Source organism: Harpia harpyja, chromosome 6, assembly GCF_026419915.1.
Source record: "Harpia harpyja isolate bHarHar1 chromosome 6, bHarHar1 primary haplotype, whole genome shotgun sequence".
Classification (NCBI taxonomy): domain Eukaryota; kingdom Metazoa; phylum Chordata; class Aves; order Accipitriformes; family Accipitridae; genus Harpia; species Harpia harpyja.
The window spans coordinates 64,326,717-64,352,900 of record NC_068945.1 but is presented as its reverse complement, the minus strand read 5'-3'; the positions used below and the strand labels follow the sequence as shown (position 1 = coordinate 64,352,900).

At 40.1% G+C, this 26,184-nt stretch overlaps 1 protein-coding gene across 11 annotated transcripts in view; it reads left to right on the top strand.

The window, feature by feature from the left end:
* CELF2 (CUGBP Elav-like family member 2) overlaps positions 1-26,184 on the top strand; it is a 379,009-nt gene that overhangs the window by 239,743 nt on the left and 113,082 nt on the right. For 10 of the 11 annotated variants that reach the window (XM_052790987.1, XM_052790984.1, XM_052790983.1 and 7 more), the window contains one exon: positions 1,472-1,668. In XM_052790987.1, coding sequence (XP_052646947.1) covers positions 1,472-1,668 — 197 coding nt within the window. Of the gene's footprint in view, positions 1-1,113; positions 1,304-1,471; positions 1,669-26,184 lie in introns of those variants that run through there. The other variant, XM_052790994.1, reaches the window with a different exon arrangement.

The following is a 26,184-nucleotide window of genomic DNA, read 5'->3' as shown; positions in this document are numbered from 1 at the left end:
TAATATGTTCAGGTGAAGTATGTTTCAAGGAGATTAAATACATGAAACTAAATAATTTGTCTTTGCACAGGTTATAGCTGTGAGACAGGGGAATTAGACAGGGTTGTTTTTTTCTTGCCATTCTTAGATTTTTTTTTTTCTCCTGTAAAATACAATTTTTGTCTGGTTGTGCAGATTTTGAGCTTTTCCAAGTCCTCTTGTGGGCATTCTCTCCTGAACAATCATCAATGGAGAAATAGTAATTCATGCCAAGATTTTGAAAGTGGCAGGTGGCTCTGAAATGCCTGAATTCTGCAACGATCAACTTTTGACATTGCTGAACACAGGCCATTTCGCTCCTTCCCCCGGTGGAAAGGTGGGGGGAATGCTCTAAAAGTCGCGTCTCATTAGTGTTCTTTCTTGAAACTGAAGCATCCAAAAATTATCACCACTTACGGAATCTCTAGCCAAGTAATTAGTTGAAATTACAGTCCTTAATTATCAATAATAGCATGAGGGGTTTTTGTATTTTTACTTTTCTTCAGTATTTAAAATGATTTGTTTTCCTTCTAAGAGTACAAGTCTTCCTAAACCATAATATGTCACTCGTCTCACAGAGCGGTTATTTTTTGTTGCTAAGTTCTTTTCCCCTGCAAAAGTGTGTGGTTGTTTTGAACTTAGATGTACATCTGGTGATCAGATAGGGTAACAATTTACAGGGTGTGAAAAATTTCAAAAATCTGATGTCCTTTTGCAAGGAGAAAAACTTTTTGAAGCAACATTTTAATTTTTGCAACAAAGTAGACAATTTTGCCACTGCCTTCTCTTGTTGAATTGTGCTTTTTCTTACGCCAGGGTGCAATAAACAATGTGCTTTAAACTGGAGCTCTCCAGACTGCTTTTCCTTTCTAAAGAGCGTAGGCAACTAATCGGCAGCAACCAGCCACATAGCTGGAGTGTTTTCCATTCTAGGCAATATCATACTAATTTGATGCACACATGGATGCTTCACACAATCTGCAAATTCATCGCTGGCATCTTGCATTAGTCATCTGACAGATTGCCAAGTGTTTCATATTCCTTTCATGTGACTTTATTACAAAACACACACACACACACACGCACTGCTTTATTTCTGCGAGTAGCCAGTTTAGTGAGAATTCACTGCAGTTCTGTTTACAACAGCCATGGAGAGAAATCTGCACTTATTTGCAACTATCCTCTGCTTTAAAATGCAAAAGTCCCAGTTTGTGTTGTGCCGCTCGCTTCTTATATAATGACATTAGGCAGCAGCCTGCAGAGAAAACCAGACTCAATGAAAAATGTAATCACATTGTTTTTTGTTCATAATACTTATGCTATTAATTAAATACTGATTTTTTTTTCTTCCTGCTTTGTGCCAATTGACATCATCTTCTGCATCTAGTGCACATGAAAACTGCGTACTCTCCTAACTTGCCTTCTCTTTTTAATCTCCTTTTCCACTTTCTAGTAACGGCACAGCTAACAAGATGAATGGAGCTTTGGATCATTCAGACCAACCAGACCCAGATGCCATTAAGATGTTTGTTGGACAGATTCCCCGTTCATGGTCGGAAAAAGAGTTAAAAGAACTTTTTGAGCCTTATGGAGCTGTCTACCAGATTAATGTTCTCCGAGACAGAAGTCAGAACCCTCCCCAAAGTAAAGGTACAGTAGTTGTGCTCTCTTTGCTTTCAATTTGTTTTTTTTTTCTGATGATATTGCTTGCCTTCAGGATTTCCAAAGAGGTTTGCATCTGGGCTGTCTGTTTTGAAGCATACTGTGTTGAGCCATGCAGCAGTCCTAAAAGGAGAGGACTCCTGAATACCTATCGATTACTGTCTTCCTCCTCTTCTTAAATTGCAGTTTAAGTGTCTGTTATCTGGAAGCGTGCATTCCAACTGTGCAAAAAATAACAAAAGATTGCTGTCCTTGTTTAAATTATCATTGCCAAGAAACATGGAAACCAGAGCAGTCGCTTTCCCAGGATTAGCTCATGACAAATATAATTTTCTACTTCCTTTCATTTCCTCTCTTTGCACCCCAGGTGGGAATAATTTTAAGGATACAAAAGGGGAGAAATGATAGCAGTGGGCTCTTGCTACGTCATTGCTCCAGAGGCAATAAAAATTACTATATAGAGTCGCCCTGCCCTTTTTCCAAAACCTGATTTCTTTTCTGCAGTCATGTAAAAGGATTGATTTTTGGCACTGGTATTTTTCTAAAAGAAAGGGTTGGTTTTCCTTCCTGCATTTTTTCTGTACACATGTAAAGTATTTGTCCTTAACTATATTGCTTTCTTTCACTGTATATCTATGCATATTTAGGCACGTAAGAATTCTGTCTATTATACCTATGTGAGTACAATATATGCTTACACATAGACTGAAAATTAATATTTTGTTTCACAGAATGCATTTTTCTCCCTAAATAGTTGTATACTTTCATTTATACTTCAGGTTTGGTACATGAAAGTTTTGCTAGCATTACAAATAATTAGTGCAGCTCAGAGGCATAACTAGATATGCTTGTGTGCCTGGCTGTAAGGTTCCTAGATAGTTATTCATTCTTACTGCACTCCTGCCACTCTGCTAGAAACTTTTACAGCACACATGCTATGGAGAATATCATAAAATGATTTTGTCGGCTAGCAGCTAACTAGCAGTGCAAACCAGCACTTGCTTGAGATTTCCAGTTCCGTGAGAGGTGACTTCTATTGCGTGAGGCACACTGCACAGCTTTGGGTGCTCCTGTGCTTTTGTGCAAAGCACTGCCAAGGCTCAGCCTTTCCTCCTTGCGGTGGTACGGGGCAGAGGATCCTCTCATCGGCCTCTTCTTTGCTGCCCCGATTTAAGCAGTCTTGTGCTTTGGGTGGTATTAGTTCATTTTGGGTTGCTTGCATGTATCGCTTCTGGTTAAAAGATTTGGTGCATTGGTGTCACACCGATGTCAGGGAGGGGGTTCATCTCACCATACCTTGCTGCTAATCAAGTCCCCGTACGAGATTGCTCTTTCCCTTCAGAAGTAGAAGGTATTTTTGGTTGGAGTGTTTCAGTGTAGTTCTGCTTCCAGCTCCCTCCATTCCCCAGGATTGATGTATTGTAGCATGTAGCCCCCTGCTATGTTAGCACAGAGCCCTCACCAACTGTCTTTTTCTTGTAATGCTGGATAGAAGACAGCATTAAGAGGTCAAGCAACTGGATTTTCTGCAGTCCAGGCTGCTATGGATGAGCAAACTCCTACTTAGTTTAAACCACTAAAATGCTGAACTTTGAGACTCGTCCATTTAGAAAGAGCTGATTCCCGGGCCACAGAAATGCCTTCCCACTAAGCAGTAAATGAAGTGAGAATGATATTGTGGTTAGACAGAAGAAAGCCATTGATTCCCGTTTCTGTAGTGTTTGCCATTATACTGTACCTGTCTGTCAGGCAGCTGGAAGGCATAAGGATTAAGCACAGGTCATGCAAATCATTGTAGACTAATTATGAAGGCTTGTAGTCCCCATCTTCAATATTCTTTTTGAAAAGGTGGTCGGGCTTTGGGTTTTTTTCTTGCTTGGACTCTTTTTCGCCATGCAGAGATGATGCTTTTATGTCATTATATGTTTTAATGAGTAAATGAAATTAATCCTCAAGAAAGGCAGAATAACTTTCGGACTTATATTTCCCTGACACAGCAGCAAGCTCCTCTGGTGGTCAGCTTTTCCCTTGGGAGCTTTGGAGGAGTGTATCTCCATGCTGGCTCTACCCTTCCTCCTGGCTGAGTCTGCCAGCAAGTTTGCTAGATATAGAAGCCTCTTGAGTTTCTTTTGGATATCTCTTGACTAGGAATGATCTTTATTTTCTTAATCCAGTAGCACAAAAGATTCTGTGTGAGAGATTGTTAAGACTGTTAGAAACAAATAAAAAAAAAATTGCCCTGAAAAATGTCTGATAGTCTTCTTGTCATCACGATGCATGAGAAATACTTTACCTGTGCTATCTAATTGGCATTTGATAATGAAGCCGAGTATTGACTTTTTGTTGGGAGGTGTGGTTGAATTCCGTGCTCTCCTTCTCTGTAAACACCCACACGAAACAACCATTTTTATTTTATTTGAGCTGGGTGGATTGGGGTAATGCCAGACATTTTCCTACCCGCTGCCTATCTGCATCACCTCCAGTTTTGCAGAACAGTGCATCAAGGGGACCCTGTGGTCGGGTGACACTGGAAAAAGTCCATTTTTCATTTTATTGCGTGGCTGTGGCTGTGTGTCGTGCAGAACATTCACAGGCTGGTATCACCCAGAAATTTTCTCTGAATATTCTGCAAGCCATGAATTGCAACAACAAAACTACAAGTCAGCGTTACTACACCATGCGAGGGGTGGGGGGTGCGGTGGGGTGGCAGTTTGGTTTTGTTCTTTGAAGAAAGGCATTCTGATTTTTCGAAAGATTTCTCTCTTACCAGACAAGGGCTGTGTATTTCTGTTAGCTTGGCCAAAGGGGCTTCTCCAATTTGGACAGAATTTTTCTCTGATGAACTGTTCATGAAACTGCAATCTGAGTCTCTCCCGATTCTGTCAAAAATAACCATAGGCTGCTTCTCTCTCTCCTGCTGTTATTAAGACTGTCTTTCATACCCTCCAACGACAGACGGCCTAGTTCATGTCTTTCCTCCTTTTTTGTATTGCTTGCCAGCTCTGCAAAGCTGAAGCTGGAGGAAGAGGAGGAAGACAGGTAGAAAGCCAAGTTTTACTCACTTTGGAAAACTAGAGGAAAGATATCTCACTTCCACAGATATATTGCTGCTAGTGCAAATGTTGAAACTTGGCTTTATTAATTGGGAACCGCAGGAATGGCTGCATTTCCATGGGTGATGGTTGGAATATCCTCTGTCAGTAGGAGACTCCTTGTGCTTTCCAGAGTTTGCAGTTCTCTTCTTTTTTTTGGATACGTGAAAGAGCTCAGCAAAGTAATTTGACTTTGTGTTTATCCCCTGTTGTTTTGTAAGGCTTTTTCCTCTTTCTGCAACAAGAGAAATCCGGGGGATTAGGTAAACTAAATACAAAAAAGAAAAAGGGGGGGGGGGGGGCAGGAAATCCTGTAACACTGAAATAAATGGCACTTTCAGCTTCTGGGGGCTAAGGGGATTCAAAGTCTAGGCAGATCAGCCATCTCTGTTCCCATTCCAGCTTTCTCCCTTTATATAATTTATTCTGGGTGGATAGATGACTTTTTTTCAGAGTGGTTGTTAAAGAGAGCTTCTGTAATACCTCAGATACAGCCAGCTCTATGCAAAGGCACTATACACTGCCACCAAGATCTCTCTTCTTCCCCACTGTTCTCCTAAGCCGGAAAGATTTCCTTGGCTGCTTTTGTTTCGGAGTCCGAGTGCTGAAGCAAGCAGATGGCACAGGGCTACTTTTGCCTTTTGAAATGCAGCAGCAGAGTCTTGGGCCAGATCCACAATGTCCTTTTGGTACCTTGCCCCGGTTTTGATACCTGTTAATTCTCGTAGGGATCAAGGTCCCCTAAACCAGCTTTGTGAGCCTGAGCCTGCTTGCGCTGCCGTAGGAATCGCGTTGCAGAAAGCAGGGGAGAGGCACCCGTATAACAACTAACTCCGTGTTTCCTTGTAGCCTTTTACAGACCCTTTATCAGATTAGAGGGAAGCTGCTGAGTGAACAAGGATGTGCTATAGTTAAAGGCCAGTGTTTATTATTATCCTATTTAACATGGTAATTTAAGTCTACCGGGAAGCAAGCAGAGGAATCTGATAATGAGGCGTTCATCTGCTGCATACAGGAGAGACTGGATGGGCAAGGCATATAGGAGGCAGAAGTTATCTGGCTTGGTTCCGTACCATTTTGGCTACAGCTTAGCCCTTCGGAAATACTTCTGTGCAGGTAGGAGGGATGGTTCCTCCCTTCCAGCGTGTCCCTGCTCACCGTGCCCCATTTTCTGCGTGGCAGAGGAGAAAAGGGAACTCGGCAGTCCTGCACAGGAGCAGAGCTGTGGCACTCCGCTTGTCACACAAACCCATCCTGACTGTCCTAATCAGCAGCAAAGACGTTAACCAACTGTTCCTTGCGAGCCCTTGCATCACTGCTCAGCCGATTGCACACTCCTGCTCCTGGAAGCAATTTCAATGCATTGTGTTTTGCAAAACTATTTTAGATGCTCTTTAAAAGCTCCCTTCAGCCAGCGCTCCAGGAGTCAGGGTTTCTCTACATATTTTGATTTATTTTGTGTTTTGCATGCTCTCACAGTTCCACGTGAACATTGCTTAGCTTTCAGATCGGGTGAGTTGCATCATGAGCACATATGCTGTCAAAAATGCAGAGCTTGGGACCACAGCCATTATGCGTGTGTGTTCTAGGCTAAATTTTAGTGATCATGGCTGAGAGATCTTCTGTTACAGTTGCAAATTTGAAATCTTTCATGCACTGAATGAAAAAGTGCCTTGCATACTTTTTTTAGCAGGTGCTTTGTGCACTATATGAAGTTTCACACAATAAAGACTGGCAAAAGCCCGATGTTGCTGTTAGATACAAGTACAGTGGGGAGGGAGAGCAAATGATAAATTTGAGTTTTTAACTTTCAGTTTCTGACTTTAGGATGTTTAAATTTAAACCTTAAAGAACTTTAATTCTATAATTATTTATGGGTTATAGTAGCATTATAAAATATATTATAGATGTGAGCTGATTTTTATAAAAGGTAATCCTTATTCAACAAATCTGCTGGAGTTTTTCGAGAGGTTTCTCTGAAAGTGGGCAGGTGTGAAATTGTGTATATAATCAAGCTGGATTTCCCAGGGGCATTTCGCACAGTGTCACACAGGAGACTAATACATACGGTTGCTGGTGAAGCAGAGAAGGGCCCATTTTCAAATGGAGAAAGGAGGTGGTTAGATGATCGAGGGCAGATTAGAATGGGGAAAGGTTACGGGCCAGGGGAGGAGAGGGGATGATGATTGGAGAGCAACTGGGACTGCTATTGGAGATCAATACTTTTTCACTCTCTATGTAAATGGCTTTGACAGAATGAACCACCAACTTGTTATCCAACTTTTTGGATCATGCAGAAGGGACTGGATGGGGGCGAAGCCACCTGATAACCTGGAGAAAACAATCCAATACAAAGAGATTCAGCCAGGTAAAAAGAACCGTGAGCAAGAAGAGTACATCTGAGTTTTGAGTGAACAAATATGTTGAATGAGTATATTTTTCAAAGATTCGAGAGCAGGAGAGGATTTGAAGAGTGCACATATCATAGAAGGACTGACATGATGTTTTGTATCCGTATGGTCAAAAAGGCACAGAAAAAGCGAAGCTGTATAAATGGAAGCATTGAACATAGCTTTCAAGGAAATACTGTACCACTAAAAGAAGGATTTTTTTGATCATGTTTAAACTACAGTTACCAATATTTAGTACCATTCTATAGAAAAAGGCAGAGGTCCAGAGAAGAGCAGCATGATTTTATATGAAGTCAGGAAGGGTTAAGCCATGGTAAAAGGTCTAAGAAGGTTAACTTGTAAAGGGCTTCAAGCATTGGCTTACAAGACAGCTAAAAGGGGAAAAGCTGAGGAAGAATACAGGACTGTACCTTGGTTTGGAAAGAAAAAGTTATAAGGGGATACAATTGAAGTTTCTGCAGTGTGTTGAAGAGCATACTGAAGGCAGGAATAGATAAGCTCTTTCAACTAATATTAAACCCAGGGACTGCACAGCACAGACTTAAGATTGAGAAACAGCAGGCCAACAGAAAAAAATCCAACTTCTTAAGTCAAACTTTCTTCTTCCACTTGCAGAGCAGAGAATGGTCTTCCAGAAGTAGCAGTAAGAAAAGTTCCAAAAGAAACTTTTCTCTTGCTTGCTTCCATTTAGTATTTTGAAATAATGCATCCGGAGCAGTATGTGACATGACTGCTCTCCACGTCCCAGTACAGTTTCACCGCGGAAGCAGGATGAGGTGCCAAGGCTGCGGTGGACACAGCTGACAGTGGCTTATCTATGTCCAGCATGAAGAGGGTCTGAGATTTCTGATGACCCCTGATATTTTTGCATGGCTTTGAAGAGGGGGAGCAGATGAGGATAACGTCCCGTCGCGTACTTGACTGCAAACCTGTTGCCCACATAAATCAGTCTCACTGTATATTCCCATCATTGACCATGGCAAGAAAGTCAGCCCCCTTTAACACTGAAAAGTATCACAGCAAACCCAACCCAGTCAAGACGGTGCAGAAGTAGTGGAAGATATTTGTGAAGATACTGCATCAGGAGTGGGGGTTTGTGACTGCAAAACAGGAAGAGTAGAGGATGTTGGGGGGATTGGGTAGAGAGTGGTTTTTGGTTGTAGCATTTAAAGAGGGAGATAGCACTTAAAACCTTCCCTAGCCTTGTTTCTGAAGTTCCTATATACAGCATGTGAATGACTGGAGCTGTAGCAGAATTAAGCCTTTTTTTTTTTTTTTTTAAGGCATCTTTTCACTCCATGTTTTTACAGTATTTATCACAGTGGGGGCTTGGTCCAGAAATGAGGGCTCTAGGTGTTGCTGTAAGAAATTAATAAAAATAACACATCTCTAAGGGATTAAAGTAGATCGCTTTGGGGCTCATTGGTTGCAGTTTTGTAGCAGCTTAACTATGATTTACAACTGTATAGGAATTTTCAAAATTAAGCTAAGACTGTATAAGCACATTACTAATTATATCCATGCTGAAAAAGTGCATAAACGTTAACTACATGAATTGGTTTAGTTAAATTGATAGAAAGCCCAAATGCAGACCAGCCATTAGAAGTGTAGGACTTCATATTCCAGTTGTGGTTTTCTTAATTGATCTCTAATGTTCGTGTCTGATAAACACTTGGGGAAGAGGCAAGTTAGGTAAAGGGATGTTTGAGCTTCAGTTCAGGCATGAAATAAAATCCAAGCGCTTTCCACGTACATTCAACAACTCCAGAAATACAGGTGAAAATATGGGTTCAGTTTTCCTGACAGTTCAGGAAAAACAAGATAGCCAAAAAGGAAGGGGTATGTCTGTCTTTTTTTTTCTAATTATATTTAAAAACAACTGAAGGCTAATGATTGAGAATTAGGGGGCTTAAACAATAGTGGGTTTTTGTCAAGACAATGCTGGAAAAGAATATTTTGCACAATAGTTAAAAAAGGCAGGCAATTCTTTGCCATAATGTTGACTTCTTCAGCACACCATCCAGCATTTACCTACAGAATATTTCAGAACAACTGTACAAAAAAATCCCAAACGTTCTTAAAATATAAATGGGTAATCTGTTTTTCATAATGCCATCATTACATCAGAAAAAACCACATAGGCAGGCAGTTAAAACAGCCTGAACTTTCAATAAAATTGAAAAAAACAGCTAATCAAATTGCATTGTTGAATCTGAATAATATGCCAAACCTCGGTCTCTCAAATATATAATCTCAAAGGCAAAAATTGTAATGCATGGAAAAATCTAAGTCAAGTCATGCACGCACTTGCACACAGGAATTAATCAATGGATATAATACTCAGACATAAAATCACATGCATGTTTAAGTATTTTCAAGATTGGTGCCTACATTTAAGATATATACCTCTGTAACAGTGCCAGATACTGTCAGTTTGAGATTTATAGTATTCAATTTCTTCAGTTGCATATTAAAGCTCACATCAATGAGTTTCGATCTTTTTATGACATTGTTGTAGCACTGAAATTCTTTCCTCTTCCAATTTTGTATTAAATGAATAAACATACAATATTTATCTGCTTGCCACATAAAAAATGATGTGTGTTTTTGTTAAAGACCAATGGTTTCAAAAAAACCCCCACAACCCTTCTTTTATTATATAGTGTTTCTAATTCTATTCAGTTCTAATGTTTGAATCATTTGCTCATAACATAGAAGGAGGTTTTGCAAAGGATTTGAGAACCAGTCTGAAATCTTCACGTGCTTTGGCATGGAGCTCAAAGGAGGAAAACATTTGACAACTGAGCAATGTCAAAAATGAAGTATGATTGAGGAGTAGCCTTATAAGCATGTATTTCAGCTGCACTGCAGCTTCCAAGTCTCTCATTTCCATTGCAAGAACGGTGTTTTATTGCCTTCATCTTCTGCTCCTGTCACCCCACTAAAATCATGCACAAGTGCATGTGCACGCATATGCACAAATAAATAAAAGCCTAAAATTAAAACGCACAATGCAAGACATTTTGCTCATTGAAAGACAGAAGAAGAGACTCCAAGGCAGTGAGAATTTCTCTGCCACTGCTGAGATGATGTGAGAGACACGTAAATATTACAATGATGGGTCGCAATAAAAAGCTAAAGACCACGTAAAATGTTTTAGCATAAATACGCCATCAATTTTGTTAGTTCTTAACATGAAATTTAAACCCTAGGAAGGCTTTGAAAGGATGTCTGTTATTCTTTATCACTTTGAAATACGTTACAAAATGGATATATGTGTAGCATTTGCAGTGTAAATTAATTACTAGTTCATTACTTCCATCTTCCCTGTGCCAGACCTTGTCACCCTGTATTTTCTGCTGGAGCAGGGTGGCAAGAGGACAGTATTGGACATGCTTTGGGTCTTGTAGGACCCATAACCTACTCAGTATCAGACTTCGGTGATACAGTTGCCAGGAAGGGGTGTGCCGTGCCAGTGGTAGTAATACTTTTTTTTAGACTTCAGTTCCATAGCGCACTGTAACCATCAGCATATTTCAAAAGAATAGCAAATAACTCCCTAAGGGTAAAGTCTGGTAGTGGCTTCTAAGCCTGGTTTGAGCTTAACTCAAGCCAGTGAGCTGTGGGTGGAAGGCTGCGTATGCCATATAAATCTCCTGGTCCATCTATCTCAGGGAAGAAGGCATTTTCAGGAATCTGTGTCTTTCTAATTGCTTATAAAAACACTCTGAGACAAGGCAGTGAATAAATTAAATTTGAATGTTTCCAGTGGCTTTTTTCAGTTTTTCACTGAACCTAATTACTGTCTAATCTATGCCCATGAGTATGCAGTTTTAAGTGGGATGTTAGACTTTCACTCTGCAGATTAAACTCTGTGGTGCATAAATTCATTATTATTTGTGGAGGAAAAAACTTCAATGTCTACTACCTTGTGGTTTTAATTTAAAATAACTACTACATCTGAGTCATGCATACTTTTAGAAGAATAAGACGAGCTGGAAAGAGATGGAAGATGTTTTCTAATACACCATGTCTTTTATTTGCCTAACTGAATTGGGAAAATTTAAGTTTCAAACAATAATTAAACTGTCCTAGTAGCTCAAGATGTCATGCTTTCAATTGCAATTTTAGGGAGCTGTACCGCAATAGGGAGTAGATTAGTGTAATGTACTGCATGAAACTTTTTAGCTGCAAGGATGAGCGCGGCACCGTAAGGAGCGGCACTGCTGCTTCAGCCGTAGATCTCCAAGTGTTTTGCAAAGGGAGACAAATATCATCGCTCAATTTTTGCCAGCTGGAAGGAGTGAGATACAGAGGCCTGGGGAGATTTTTTCCCAAAATTTTTGAGTCACTTTGAGCAGGCAGAGAGTAACATTCTGCCTGTGCCATTGTTGTGTTGCCTAAATCAAATCTGCTCCCTTCATTCTCAGTGCTTGAATCCCTGAGCTGGTTGACACAAAGATTTTGTTATGTTAACACTGCCCAGGTGAGATCTGCATTAGTTTATTCATGTATTAATTGGATCTGATGAGGTCTGCAGTTAGAAAACGAGTGTGGCGCAGACCTATAGGCACCAGCTCCCACTCTTCCTATGCCCCCCCCTAATTAAAACAATGAGTATTAAACAACAGGTTTCCTTTATTATTTGCGGATCATGGGATATAAAAATCATTGTAGATTTAAAATGAACTATATTAACCCGAATAATTCTGCCGGGGCTTCAGTTTCTATAGTGAAAAGTGTTGTGTTGTCTCTGGCTCAATTAGATTTTTCTCAGTGTCAATTTTAATTCACTTCACTGGAGCGTGGGGGAACTCTCTGTGGAAGGGAAAATGTTACTTCTGAATGAGAGCCTCCTGTAGCCCACATTTTATTTAAGAGTTTTAAAATGCTTCGCAGTCCCATATTCTCCCTTGAACGTCTGCTATTGTGTGCCGTAAGAGCTGAACAAAATCGCTTGATGTTTCTTAATGTGACAGGCATCTGAGTTTGAGCAGGAGGATGGAAATAGGGGAGAGCAAGGTCCTTGCTTCCCTCTTTTTATTTAATACTGAAAAAAAAAAATAAAGCCTTGGAGAGCCTTGATGGCAAAATAGACATAATTATGTCAAAAGTTTCTCACCCTTACAAATGTCCACCTGTCCACACGTACAGAGAAGGAAAAACTAAGAAGCAGGGTTTGCTTTTGCAATGCTGAGTCCAGGGCAGAGGTTGAGTGGCCCGAGAAGTTGTTTTTTCCCCTTTAGACATGGCATTTCTCACCTCCCATGGTCGTCAGCCCTTAAGTGTGGATTGCTTGGTTACGCTCTGCTTGGTGCACACTGCCCGAGTAGCCCAAAATGTACTATTTCTTTCCTATTTTTAAAGGGAAAAATGGAGGTGATCTTTAGTTTGAGGGTGCTTCTTGTTGTTGTGAGAAAGAGAAGACGAGAAGAAGAGCCTACGATAGAGTTGTAGGGGAAGGTTTACCAGACAAGGTAAACATCTGAAACGTCCACTGTGTATAGGTGGGACTTTCCAAAATGCTTGTTTCCATCATGCTCAGCACGTTTCTCTTCCTATTTCTAGACCTGTCCTTCCAATATTTCATTAAATTCTCAAGATATTAGATTTATGGATAGTTGTGGACATGGAAGTTTTACTTTGGGGTTGGATTTTTTTTGTTTGTTTGTTGAGGTTTTTTTGACTGACACCTCCCAGCTTCCAGTTTTGCAAATGATTTAGGCTGCTTTCCAGTATATCACTGGGCTACCTACAGGAAAGCACCTGGGAGTGTCACCAAAACCAGTCAATTGGGTCAATAGATGTGAACCTCTTTTCTGATTCAGACAGAAGATGATACCTCAGCGTTATGCTGGAGTGCCCCATAGCTATTAATAATGCCTGCCTGTATGTGAAAGGTAAATAAGAAATTATCTCCATGGAGTATCCCTTCATGTTTTTCAGAAGAATTGAGCAAAACACTCTATCAAAATTCTGCTTTCTGAGTGTGTCATCTCCCAGTCTTTACATTTCCAATAGCATTAGCTTCCCTTTCCAGTCCTGAGCTGTTAGCATGGAATGCCTTTCTGTGCTTTGTTGCTTGCTAGTTCTTGCTTGGGTATATATTGAGTTAAAAGGTGCTGTGTGAAAGTAAAAATTATTATTATTATTATCATCATCATCATCATCATCATTATTTAGATGCTGCGGTTTAAGTAATTCAGAAAAATCTCACAACTAAAGGTCAGCATAGCTTGTAGGTTTACACATGCACAGTACAAGTAACCTTCAGAAATTTCCTCATGACAAGATAAGTGCAGCAATTATATTTAAATGAGTGCCGGAGAAAATTTCACTGTAAACTACATTAGCTGGAGAGTGTATGCTCTAAGAGGATTTAATTGAATTAATGTTACTCACTATCAAATGCTCCGTCTAGTGTATTGCCAGGTCTCCTTATTACTAAGAATAATATTTGGTTCATAAAGACCCCTGTTCAACTAAGCACACAGTCCTGATGACTTCAGCAAGTGATTAAAGTTAAGGCATGTGCTTTGCTGCTTTACTGAATAGGAATAGGCTTGAAGCTAGGCACAGGTACCAGTGTGTGTACATAGCGTGTAATCACGGAGCCCTTTAAGAAAGCTGTTTATGGAGATTCCTCTTACAGATGGTTTTCCAAGTGTCTAATGAAGGTGTGATTTTGGCATAAGTGTCCTTCCTAGTTCGAGTGTAGCTGTTGTGTACAAGGGCTGCACCAGCGATGGAGACGAGCAGCCCGAGCGCAAGCCTGGGTGTACAACAGGAGGGGTGTCGGGGTGAGCCGCGCTGGGGCTTCGGAGCCCTCCGCTAATAAGACCCGTAACCGATGGTGATGGCAGAGGGGTTTCATTGAATAATCCTGGTGCTATTTTTAATGCTGTTATTAATGCAGGATTCTCACTCCTACATTATACGGAGATGCCACAATGAGATCCAGGTAGGTTTTTTGTGTGACTTCCTACATAAAAGCAGAAATGCAAATAAACTGCGTTAACATATTCACGTTATATAAATGGAAAACTCAGACGCATGGAAACACGGTGACATAGCCAGAGACATGCTTCAAGTCAGTGATAAAGATATCCGCAGTTTTCCTACTCTGCTCTTATGTTTTAGCCATTAAGGAGAAAATGTGATGTATTGGATGTTTTTGCGGAATATTTTTGAATGTCAAAAATACCACTGATGTATGCGTCTCCTTTATGTTTGATATTATTCTATTTTCCTTTCATATGCATTCTTTAAAAAGTAAATACATGAAATCTAGCAAAAAAATCTTTTATTCTCCATTCATACAGCAACAAAAACAAAAAAAAAGGTTTTGAACCGCTCTTTTATGGAAATTGGGAAACAGTGGAATACTTTCTACAGCAACTTTCTTTATTGTTGGCCGAATCAAATGGCAAAAGTTTTTATTCACCTACGCATCTTACATTTTAATGATCCACGTGTCACTCCTGAACTTCACCCACCCATGTTTATGTATGCAGTTGACATTCTGGTACAATCAGTAAGGCACATGCCATTCAAAGGAGTTACAATCTCCTCTTTGTTTTTGAGTTTTTGGTTTTGGGGGAAAAAGAAAGAGTAATTGCCCATGTCAACTGATGTTCATTATACGGAATTGTTTAGCTCTCTTAAAAAATCATTGATCTGCTTTTCCCCCGTGAAAATATTCAAGGTCTCAGTTCACAAAAGAGCATGTAAAGCAGCAGACTACCAATCTGTGCTGCAAGGAGTGAGAGTGCGATGTTCTGTGCAGCAAATGTCAGAAGTGCTTGCTATCTTAAAAAAATAAAAAGACAAATATTTAGTAAGGATGAGAAACATTATTACTGTTGCAGCCAGATGTGGTTTGGGGGAACAATCTGTTTAAAAGTAGGGAATTTTTTTTCATACATTTGTATGGAGCATTTATGATTGAACATTCGTTAGGTAGCATCTGGCATGAACTGTTCCTCTTTCTCTCTAAGTTTCATGGCTTTGTGTTGTATTTAAAGAGGATATTACAAAAGGTAATTTGATGTCTCATTCTCATTGGTATGGTCATGGGTTTAACTTTTGAATGACTCCCTTGAAATAGGAGAAAGGGGAAAAAAACCCCCCAACATTTGGGGTTTTTTTTATAGGGAATATACAATATTTAGATGTCACAGAGAGTGCCCATGGTACATTGTGTGCACGCAGCAAGTCAGGAGTGCAGCCGCCTCCGCTGTGGATCAGGGTCCGTGCGCCACAGATAACAAAGGGACCCGAAATCTGGGGCTCCAGTCTCGTCCACATGCTCTTATTATCGTTTGCTGTTTGTATTGCAGATGCACGTAACAGATTGTAAAATATGCTGTACAAACAGATTGGTAAAATGATCTTTGTCCTGAAACACTGATGGCATAGATGAACAAGAAGGATTGAAAGCGTGCCTGCACTGAAAGCTGCACAGCCCAGACGCCAGAGTTTTGGACCCATGTCCTCAACAAAAAGGGCTTTGTGCATCTTTATTGAAGCAAAGATCTGTTCTTGCTGATCTTACTGTAACGGGCTGAAATTTTAAATAAGATTTAAAAGAAAATAGCACAAAGACCATTGGAGAGTGAGTAGGAGAAGGGAATGTGCCTACTTCTCCCTTTTTTTTTTCTTCTTTTTTTCTTCTCATCTAACAGCATTTCTCCTACACTTGCCAAACCAAGCCTGTCAGGGGACCAGGCTTTCAAATGTTGGGCAGTTGCTCACAGTATTGGAATAACGCCCTGAAAAAAAAGGCTGGGGCGTGCAGGGCTGAGGCTTTGATGACCTGACTCTGAGAGTCACTGCTCATGGAAACTCTGACGCTCTGGAAATGACGAGAGCAAGCCTGCAAACTTGGCTTCCTCTCACTGGGCTACTCAAACAGGAAAAATTCTAATACTTAATGTCTTTTTCATGGTCCAGGGCATGTAAAGAGATCATCCACTTATGCCCTGTGTGGTTAAGAAAACCAAGAATTGCTCATCTTATTTACTGAAGTAGCTAATGTGCGTTTCAAAGTGCCTAGATGTTAGCTTGTGGGGGAAGGAGGAGTGAACATTAAGATTAATTTCAATGAAAATATTTTTGTGGGAATACATTCCTCAGTGAATATAGATCATGTGCAGCTGGTAGAATAATGATATAAGCCTGTTTATATGTTTTATTAAATCAATAAACTATTTAAATGAAAATGGAGGTGTCTGGACTGTGCAAACAGCTCTTTCAGAGGAGCTTTGCTTAGGGACGAGAAATGATTTTGCCATTTCAAAACACTTCTGTTTCTCTTTCACATGAAAGTGCTCTCTCACTGAAATTATTAAAGAAAACATTTTTCAACTCTGAAGTATTGCTGATATTTTGGCAATGGCTGTGGCCAGTAGTCCAAGTGATGGGAACTGCTGAGCGCTCAGAATTTAAACAACTTGTGTTGACTTTATGGTAAAAGAAATTTTATGCCTGGACAGGACATAAAACTTGGACCCACGTGGTTTTCTTGGTTTGAGGTACGGTGGTACCTGAACACGCTGGGAGCCAGAGCTCAGCGTCCATGGCTGCTCATGGCTGAGCCACTATTGCCCTGGTCAAGAGACATGGGTCTCTAGATCAGGCAAGAGATCTTATGTCCCAGGATGCAAAGGTCTCAGGTTTGGAAATTTAACTTAACTGAAAAAAGACCTGCTGGTTCATCCAGCTTGTTGTCTGCCAAATCGGCGCTTGTTCTGTTTAGTGCATTCCTAAATGTTTTGTCCAATTTTATTTGGAAGTGGACCATGGGATGCTGTTTCCAACTCCCCCCCTTCCCCCCAAGATTAAATGTTTTTTTATTGTACTGCAAACACACACACTCCTAACATATTTTTAGTATTTCGGTCCCCCAACTTTATTTATTTTCTGTTGTATAATCCCTGTTCTGTGCTAATACAGATGAATGGGAGGGATGCATTTTCTGTCATGTAAAATAGTACTGGGGATAAACTCTGCCTAAGATTTTGGCTGACCCCTGCATCAGGCTTAGCTCAAAAATTAATTTGTCATTACCCAGGTGCTATGCACTAAGCTTTATTGGCATAGAGGAGCGCCACATACTGTATGTTCTTTGGAAGGAAAAAAAGTGGTCATGTAATCACTGAGACAGTAAACAGTCATTTCCAATCCAGTAATATTTTATATGAACTGGCACCGTATGTTGTATATCATCCATCTTGCTAATCCTTGTTCCACATTGCCTCCCACTTGAGGCCAAGAACATTACAGCTGTGCCAGAGAGTGGGTGGAAAAATAGCCTTATTATTAACCTAAGTTGAAAACATAATGGCTTTTTGAATGTCTTCATTCACAGATGCAGTAATACTAAAATATTAATACCCTTAAGTATAGAGAAACAGAACTTTCATTTAAAAGCCATTGTTCATGTGTGTTGCAAAAGTGAAAGCCTTAAAAAAGTGTTGCGAATGCCCTGTACCATTTGTTTTACGTTTTATCTTGTAAATTCCAGTATTCTGCAATAAAGGAGCCAAAATATTCTTCAGAGTAGGTTTTGAGCAACGTTGCTGCCATCACTAGCATTGTCTTGTGGTAAATGAAAGAGTTTCTCCAGTCCTCTGTTTGTCTTAAAACACAGGTAATGATCAAATGGATATTGAAACACAGATAATGACTTTATAGTACCATGATCAGGCAGAGTTGCATTGCCAATGTCAGTGTTTAACTCTCAAGGCCAGTAGGATCAGAAGTATTCAAGATGCATGTGTTTTCTGGGAGCAACCATCATGAAGAGTACAGGAGAAAACAGCAAGCCTCACCTGATTAATCTTCATAGCACCCCAGCATCCTGGATTTACAAGCAGAAATGAGGGACCTAGCAATGAAAACTGAGTAAATCTGCAGCACAGCATCACTGAAAAGCCACAGAAAAAGGAGATGATGCTGTTCTTCAGCTACAGTCATGGTTTGCCTTTCCTAGGTCAGTAACTCACTTCTGTGTATATCTTCCCAGGTAAAATATGAATCTTCCACAAATGTCTTTGGGAGGTGTAGGAGTTGCTCTTGAATAGTATTCAGAAAAAAAGAAAAAAATCTTGATTATACTAATTTCTGACTAGCATGAAAAAATATGTCCCCTTTTAAAAAGCAAAAAAAGGATTCAAACCTACAGTGTATTATATCGTGTGTTGTAAATCAGGCTAATTGTTTTAGAATTCAGAAGTGTTTCATCATTTTAAATTGGGCTTGTCTGATATTTAGTTCCACTTTTTTGATAACTCTGCAGGACTAATATGTAGCCTGTTGTTGCACAAGAAAAGCTTTTTTTATCCTATCTTTTAAGACTGATGGAATGAGAGGAGGTTGACAAGTAATCACTTAGTTATCTCTGTGTCAAAGCTCATGATATGCATTATAGTGAAAATGTGCAATACGCAGTTCCAGAAATAATTTTGCTATATATTAAGGTTTATCTTTCTTGCATACAAAATGCAAGAGTGAGTAATGCTGCAGTCTGATAAAGGATTTCAAATGACTTGGAAATATCTTTAGATTTGCCCTAATAAGGCTTAGCAGGTGCCAAAATATTGTGCAAGATATGGGCCCAATCTTACCAGGACTTCCCTCCAAGCACATCCTTATTCCCCTGTCTGCCATTGCGAGTGGCAAAAGAAATCTCCCATTTTTAAGACATCATCTTGCAGTTTCTCTGTTGACCCACTGCACTCATCTATGAGTAGGGGTTTTTTTTGTGAAAAGACCAAGCAACGCTTGTTCCCAGTAGGAACTGGTGGTTGCAAAGCTCATTTGACAATCTAAGCTCTAACCCACCATTCCTAAGTGCACCTTCAGGAAAAGTTTGCATAGTTTTTGCTTAATATTTTAAGTGATAATAACATGTTGAATAAAAGACGAGGGCACGTTGTCACATTAACTAAAGGATACTGCTACCAAAATATTATGATTATTCAGGTTGGTCTTCATGCGAAATGAACTCTGATTAAAAGAAAGAGCCTTTTGTCAGAGAAGGAGCAAAGGCTGAAGATGAAATAATGTACAAGAACCCCTTGGATTTTTTTATTTTGTATTTTTTTAGCTTTCAGATAAGACTGGGGACTTTGTTCTAAAGCTCTATGAGTTTTTTGGTAGCGAAGCACCGTTAAGCTGCACATCCGTGATATTCTGTTGGACGCGTTCCTGTGGCTGCCATGGTGACCTGCAGAGAACGCCGTACAGAATCATGCTACTCCAAACGTGATTAGATACATTCAGGATCCGCATGCTATTGATGCCAAGGAACACTGAATAGTTTCATCTACTTTGCAGACAAGCTTCAGTGCAAGCCCTCCTGCCACTGCCTGTTCAAGGCCACCTTTGACAGCCACAGGAGCCAACACATAGCTGTTTAGGCACTCGTTTTGTTCCTTTTCTCTATTTTTCCTTCTCCCTCTGATTAAGTTGCCAATCATCCAGCTTCTTTCTCTTCTTGTCTTGATAAGTTGCCAATCATTTCATACAGCCTATACCACTCTAGCCAAGTATTTCTCTTGTCATAACTTGGAAATAGGCTGCTGGAGATTTATTTTAAATCTTGATCTGATGAAATGCCACATCTTGATCTTCGGAGAGCCATAGGGCCTGTATGTCATGGTACTATCTTGTTTGGACTGCTCTGAACTGGTATTAATTAGAGGACTTGAGACATGTCCCATGGGTCGTCCAACACACTCTGGATATTCCCATCCCTTAATAGATATTAAATATTGGTTAATAGATTTTTTTATTCAGTTTTCCAGGTCATACATAGTGGATAATAGCAAGAAAGAAACCATCAATTGTATAAAGACTTCTGGGGGGAATAACATATTTATTTGTATGATACATGGGTTTTCACTGTTTTGCTCTGGTTATTGAATCATTTATACGAAGATTGCAAAGTAGTAGCTTTATTTAGGAAGGTTTTCAAGAAGTAAACAGCAATAGGAAATTAAGCAAAGCTGAAAGTGTTTACCATGAAAAGTGTCTTTAAAATTAATGTTTGTGAGATTGCAAAGTAGTTTTCTGGAGAAATTATGGGACGCCTGATTCTGGGAAATGTACAGATAGGACCAGATAAAACTTTGGAAGAATTATGTGTGGAGGTGTAAAGCTGTCCTCTCTGGGAGGGGAGCTTAGCTGAATTTTCCTGCCTCTAAAAGTTTTATAATTCCGTTAAAACTGCTTTCCTAGATTTGCAAGATAACACTTTCCCCCAGTATTTGTACTTCATTAGCTCATTTTCCAGTCACAAGGAAAAGATTATGAATCATCTTAGCTTTTCTCTCTCATTTTGGAAGTACATGTGTTACACGTCTATTCTGCATCTCCCTTTGTTGATTTTACTTTAGTTAATAATCAGACAAAAATTAATAATAATAATAATAATAATAATAATAATAATAATAAATTGGCATAACAATCTTACCACAAGTCGTTTCCTTGCTCCTATGAGGCTGACCAGGCAAGGTGAAACATGAGCTGTAATTCTTCATCAGGGCACTTTTTATTTTTACACTGTCAGTCTGTGCAAAACAAGATGCTGTACAAGGGGCAAATGTGAGTCAGGCTGGGAGGCTGTGGTGAGATCTTTCTCAAATATCTTTGAGCTTGAGCTTTCTGAGCATGGATCCCACACACAAAGTGTGTTCTTCGTTCTCATTTCTTGTGCTCATTAAGCACTGCCATTTATTTTTGTGTCTGCACAAATATATGGCTTTATTACTAAAGTGGTTTGTTTATCTTTGCTGCTGCTGCATTTATTTTAGCACTCATCTAAACAATTAATTAGGGAAACACTTGAGTGCCAAATACACTTCTTCAGATACCACTCAGTTGGGTTTTTTTATTTTCAGGAGCATCAAGCATTTTAAAAAAACCATCTTTTGCGTTTTTGTCTAACCATGCCTTTTTCCCCCTTGTTTGAAGCTTCCACAGGCAGAGTATATTGCTTTGAAAGATCATGGGCCCTGTTGAGAGTTCAAAGCCAAGTAAAGATGATGCTTAAAGTTCAAAGGCTCTGTGGAGTTGCATCTTCATCTGCATAAAAGTGCTTCAACCAACTAGAAAGATAGAAGAGTTGCCAGGAATTTCTTCTATTTCTTTTCTATTATTATTATAAAAAAAGCTTAATTGGGGAATAAATGTGTCACTGCTAACAAGTTCGGGGAAAGTGGAGCTCCTTAGATGAAACACTGCTTGAAGGTGTACACAGTGTAGGAAAGATTTGACATGTGCTGTGACCCTGTGAGAGTGAAACTGTGAATGCCTAGAAATCAATACAAGATATGTAAGGGTTTATAATGTTGAAGTCAAGAAAGAGTTGAAAGTGTTTGACTGCATCTTGGGCAAACGGAGCGGGGAGTATGATGTGTTCAGACAACGGATTTAGACCCAAGTTTTAAAGATGGGGAAAAGTACCACATTTCTAAGAAAAAAAGTTTTCAAACAGATGAAAATTAGCTCACTGAAAATAGTGTGTGTATATTGTAACAAATCATGACTCAGAGTGGAGGCTTTGTCAGTTCTTCGACCTGCAGAGGATGGAGCCCCCTATTAGGTGGCTTGGCCAAAAGCAGTAAAATACGGGGTTGGGGGGGGGGGGTTGGGGGAAATAGGTCTTCGTTGATTCAAGTTCAGGGCACTCTGAGGCAATATTTAACCTAGAATTTCTTCTCATGCTGGTTAAGCGCCCCTTAAGCCAGCTCAAATGTCTTGTATTGATTTCTTCTGTTTCTTATAAGCAAACTTTTGGAGGAAGCGTGCCAGACTGTAGTGTGTTAGATGGAAGCAGTGCTTGCAAGTATCGCTCTGCTGTTACTCACGTCACTATTATTACAGTATCTTTTTACCTCACTTTTTTTTTTTTTTTTTTTTAATGGTTTCTTCACAGTATTCCTTTGAGCTCAGGACATTTTATTCTTTCCATTTTACAAGGAGAAGCTAGGGCACAGGGAGATAAAAGGCCAGATTGTTGAAAAGCATTTAGGCATTGAAAGATTCAGATGGGCATTGAACATTATTTTCAGAAGAACTTCGACACCCTATTCCTAGAAATGAGTTATCCAAGGTCAGATTTTAGATTCTCTTGCAAAAATGGTATCCGAGTCTTCCAAATCCAGGTAAGTGTTGAAACCAACACACACACCATGTTCTTACCAAGTTTCTGGATAAGGGACAGGGTTGGGGTTTTGTTGCTCTTTTTTAATGGGTTTTCATTAAGTGTCAGCAATAGCAATCTTTCCACTTCATGCCGCCTTTTATAACTCCTTCTCCCTGGACCTCTTCCTCTTTTGTCTCTTTGTACTGCTCGATCTGGCTTTCCCTATACTGTCTTTAGAAGACACAGGCTCAGATTTTGAGAGCTGTCAGGGCTATGGGTGGATCGGTGGTCTTGTAATACTGAAGGAATGCGTGGGATTTAAACAAAACTTCATCACGTCAGATACAACAGGACTGGATAAACTGTAACTTAAAAAATGTATCATAATACCAGCTTTTAAATTCATAAATTTCTTGATATATTTCTGAAAACAAAGTGTGACACAAGACAATCTTATTGTCTTGCATGTCTGTGGCACCATGGGCCATGCTGAGATTTTAATGTCTCTGGTTCTGTTTCTAAAAAAAAAAAAAAAAAAAAATTAATTCCTGTGTTCTTGCTATGAAAAAACTCATCTCGTGTGTGAAATTTGGTAGTGAATGAGAGCTGGTTCCCAACTGATGAGTACAACAATAAAACAGTAATTTAACTGATGTTGTCTGCTAACGTTAAATAAGCTCACAATATATTTCTGAGGAAGTTAAGCTGTGTTAGCAGCGATGTTGTGGAAAAGCCACTTAAATTCCTTCATTGCCATTTCACAGAATCACAGGCTGGCTGAGGTTGGAAGGGACCTCTGGGATTCATCTCATCCAACCCCTGCTCAAAGCAGGCTCACCTGCAGCAGGTTGCTCAGGGCTGTGTCCAGGCAGGATTTGAATATCTCCAGGGATGGAGAGTCCGCGGTCTCTTTGTGCCCGTGGCCTCTTGTCCTGTCACTGGGCACCGCTGAGAGGGCTCCATCTTCTTTATTTCCTTCCCATCAGGTATTTATACTCCCTGAGCCTTTTCTCCTGCAGGCTGAACAGTCCCAGCTCTCTCAGTCCCTCTTCACAGGAGAGATGCTTCAGCCCCTTCATCATCTCCATGGCCGTTCACTGGACTCCCTCCAGTATGTCCACGTCTCTCTTGTACTGGGGAGCCCAGAACAGAACCCAGCACCCCAGGTATGTCTCAGCAGGGCTGAGCAGAGGGCAAGGATCGCCTCCATTGACCTGCTGGCAGCGCTCCGCCTGATGCAGCCCGGGATGCCATTGGCATTTAACCAGTGAAAATAATTTCCAATACAGAACAGAGGTTTTTCATAGTGACAGTGTAGGTTTATAAATTGCAATTAACTCTCGAAGTCAAAGATTTGAAGATTTTCAAGGGATAATTTTATGGTAAAGCTGTGCTATTCTGAGTATTTTTCACTAGAGTTGCCTCCTAGTTGAACTAGGACTTGAGTGGTTTCTCAGGAGTAGAAGTGCAATTAGAGGTTTCATCAGAGCAGTGGTCTGGAAGTCTTATCAGGGAAAACCAGTCTTTAGTGATCTTTCTCAAGCATTCAAGTGAAAGAAAACATAGAAAGAAATTCAGGACTATAAGCTGTGTGTGCTAGGAAGTTTGATTTGCTACTAGTGAATATTGGGGTTTGAGACTGTAGGGCTTTTGAAATGTCATTAGGGAAAGATGTGTCCCTGCCTACATTTAAACATGATCTTTGTAGAGTCTTTTTGAAATGAAATACAGTGTCAGACCAGATTTCTGCTGTAAGAATGGATTAATAAGGGAGGACATCTTAATTTTTCATTTCCTTTTTTTTTAGCATCTGTGCTCTGAACCCTCTTTCTCTACTATATCCAAAGACGCATTTAGCAGATGGACAAACTTAGGAGTTAACTGGCACAGAGGACATGTTAATTCATTTCAAAGCCAGTAAACTCAAATCAGTAATTGTTACCTGGCCAAGGAAAAAGGAAACAATGACCATCTGCTAGGAAGAAAAGAGTAAGGATTTGTATGAGGGGAGAAGAAAGTGAATTAAAGATTAAGGAGAATTAGTGCGAGAATAAGAAGGAAAAGAAGAAAAGAAATGGTAAAGGGGAAATGAGGAGAAAGCAGCATAAGCAATAAGTGATTATTTGTGTTGTAGTTTCATTTAGATGTCCTCTCCAAATTCAAGATTTCTTTGTGATACAATGTATATACATAATGACAGGCCTTGTTTAGAATGATTTCCAATTAAAAAAAATATTATTTGTTTCTCCTGTATTTTGTGTATATTCTTTTCTGTATTTTACAGGTGGGAAGTACAGTGACTTCTCATAGGAGACCCCTCACAGAGCTAGAGACTGGAATACCATCTCCCCACTCTCTCCCCCTGCTGTCCTACTTACTTGAGATTTTTTTTTTTTTTTTTTTCCAAAAGCTGACAGGCAGTTTTTATTGTAAGCCATATGGACTGATGTGTAAGATCCCAATTATTCTCTACCCCTGAGATATAGAAATGTGAACGGACCAAACATGAACTCGACAAGAGACGCTGAGCAGCTGCTTTGATTTTCTCGCTGCTGTTGATTGACTGACGGCCTTCCATCTCACAGGGCTGGGAAAGCAATGACTCTCGCAAGGGATTTACACCGGGTGGGTGCTTGGAGGGGCTGGCAGAGGAGGAACACCCCAGGCCAGGCCAGTGTTCAACCTGCAGATCAGGGTGTTGACACAGTACCCATGTGCGGGTCCAATGCCACCGACTGCTCACCTATACCTTCACAGCATTTTCTGAGTTTATGTTTGGACGTGTCTCATCCACTAGTCAGCCCAGACCATTACAGCTCAGCTTACATCGCAGCATGCAGTGGTGGTTTCTTTAGGGACAGATTAGTTAGTAATGACATGAAATTGCCTTGATGCTATAAACCTCATTTGTATGTATTTATTTACCCTGCCACCATGTATATAATCTCATTCTGCATTTTTTTCCTCCTCTATCTCCATCTACCGCAAATATCGAGTGAGTATTGCCAAGCTGCAGATGTGGAAGTTGGCTCCTTTCTTCAAAAGTAAACCAGAGTACCAGCGTGCTGGCCATTCACTTCCCGGTCATTATGCAGTCAGCAGGAGAGTTCAGGAATTTGCAAAAGCTGTCATTGTCCTATATGAAAAAAATGTACATTGAAATTCTTCAGATACTTTTACAGCTATTAGCCATTTAAAACTGTTTAATCTAAGTGGCTTATTTCAGAGAGCAAGAAAAGCAGATTCTGGCAATTTTGCCCTTGATATCTTTTCTATCTGTGTCGCACTTTAGTCAAAATTTACATAATAATGGGTAGGGAAGTGTTGTGGCACACGAACCGGTGCATGTTAGTTCTTAGTTGCTTTCCCAAAAGGCTTGAAAATGCAGCAGATTTAATCTAGGTCAAAAAAAAAAAAAAAAAAAAGGAAAAAAACCCACTTCCATTTTGTAGGCAGAGGACATTTACAGAGAGCATTTGTATTCACAAGGGTACGGGAATGACAGAGTGCGACTCCTCCAAAAGAGCTCCCCGGTGCAGCTGAAGGCTGACAGCAAACTAGGACTTGTGGCCAATTAACAGAAAGGCCGTCATAACTTGCAAGGCATGGAGAGAAAAAATTGAGCTCCATGGGATCATTTTTCACTGGCCATTTACAGGGCTGTTACCGGCCTGGAGCATTTGTGCTTTAATGCGATAGGGGCGGTTCGGGGCACGCTGGGGCTGGTGCATTGCCGCCCTGGATGTTACAACCGGGAGGAAAAATAGAGCACAGGGTGGAATTTGGCACATCCCGGTTGTGAATCCTTCTCGCATATGAGCCCCTGCCTACATTCAGCTAATGTATTAAT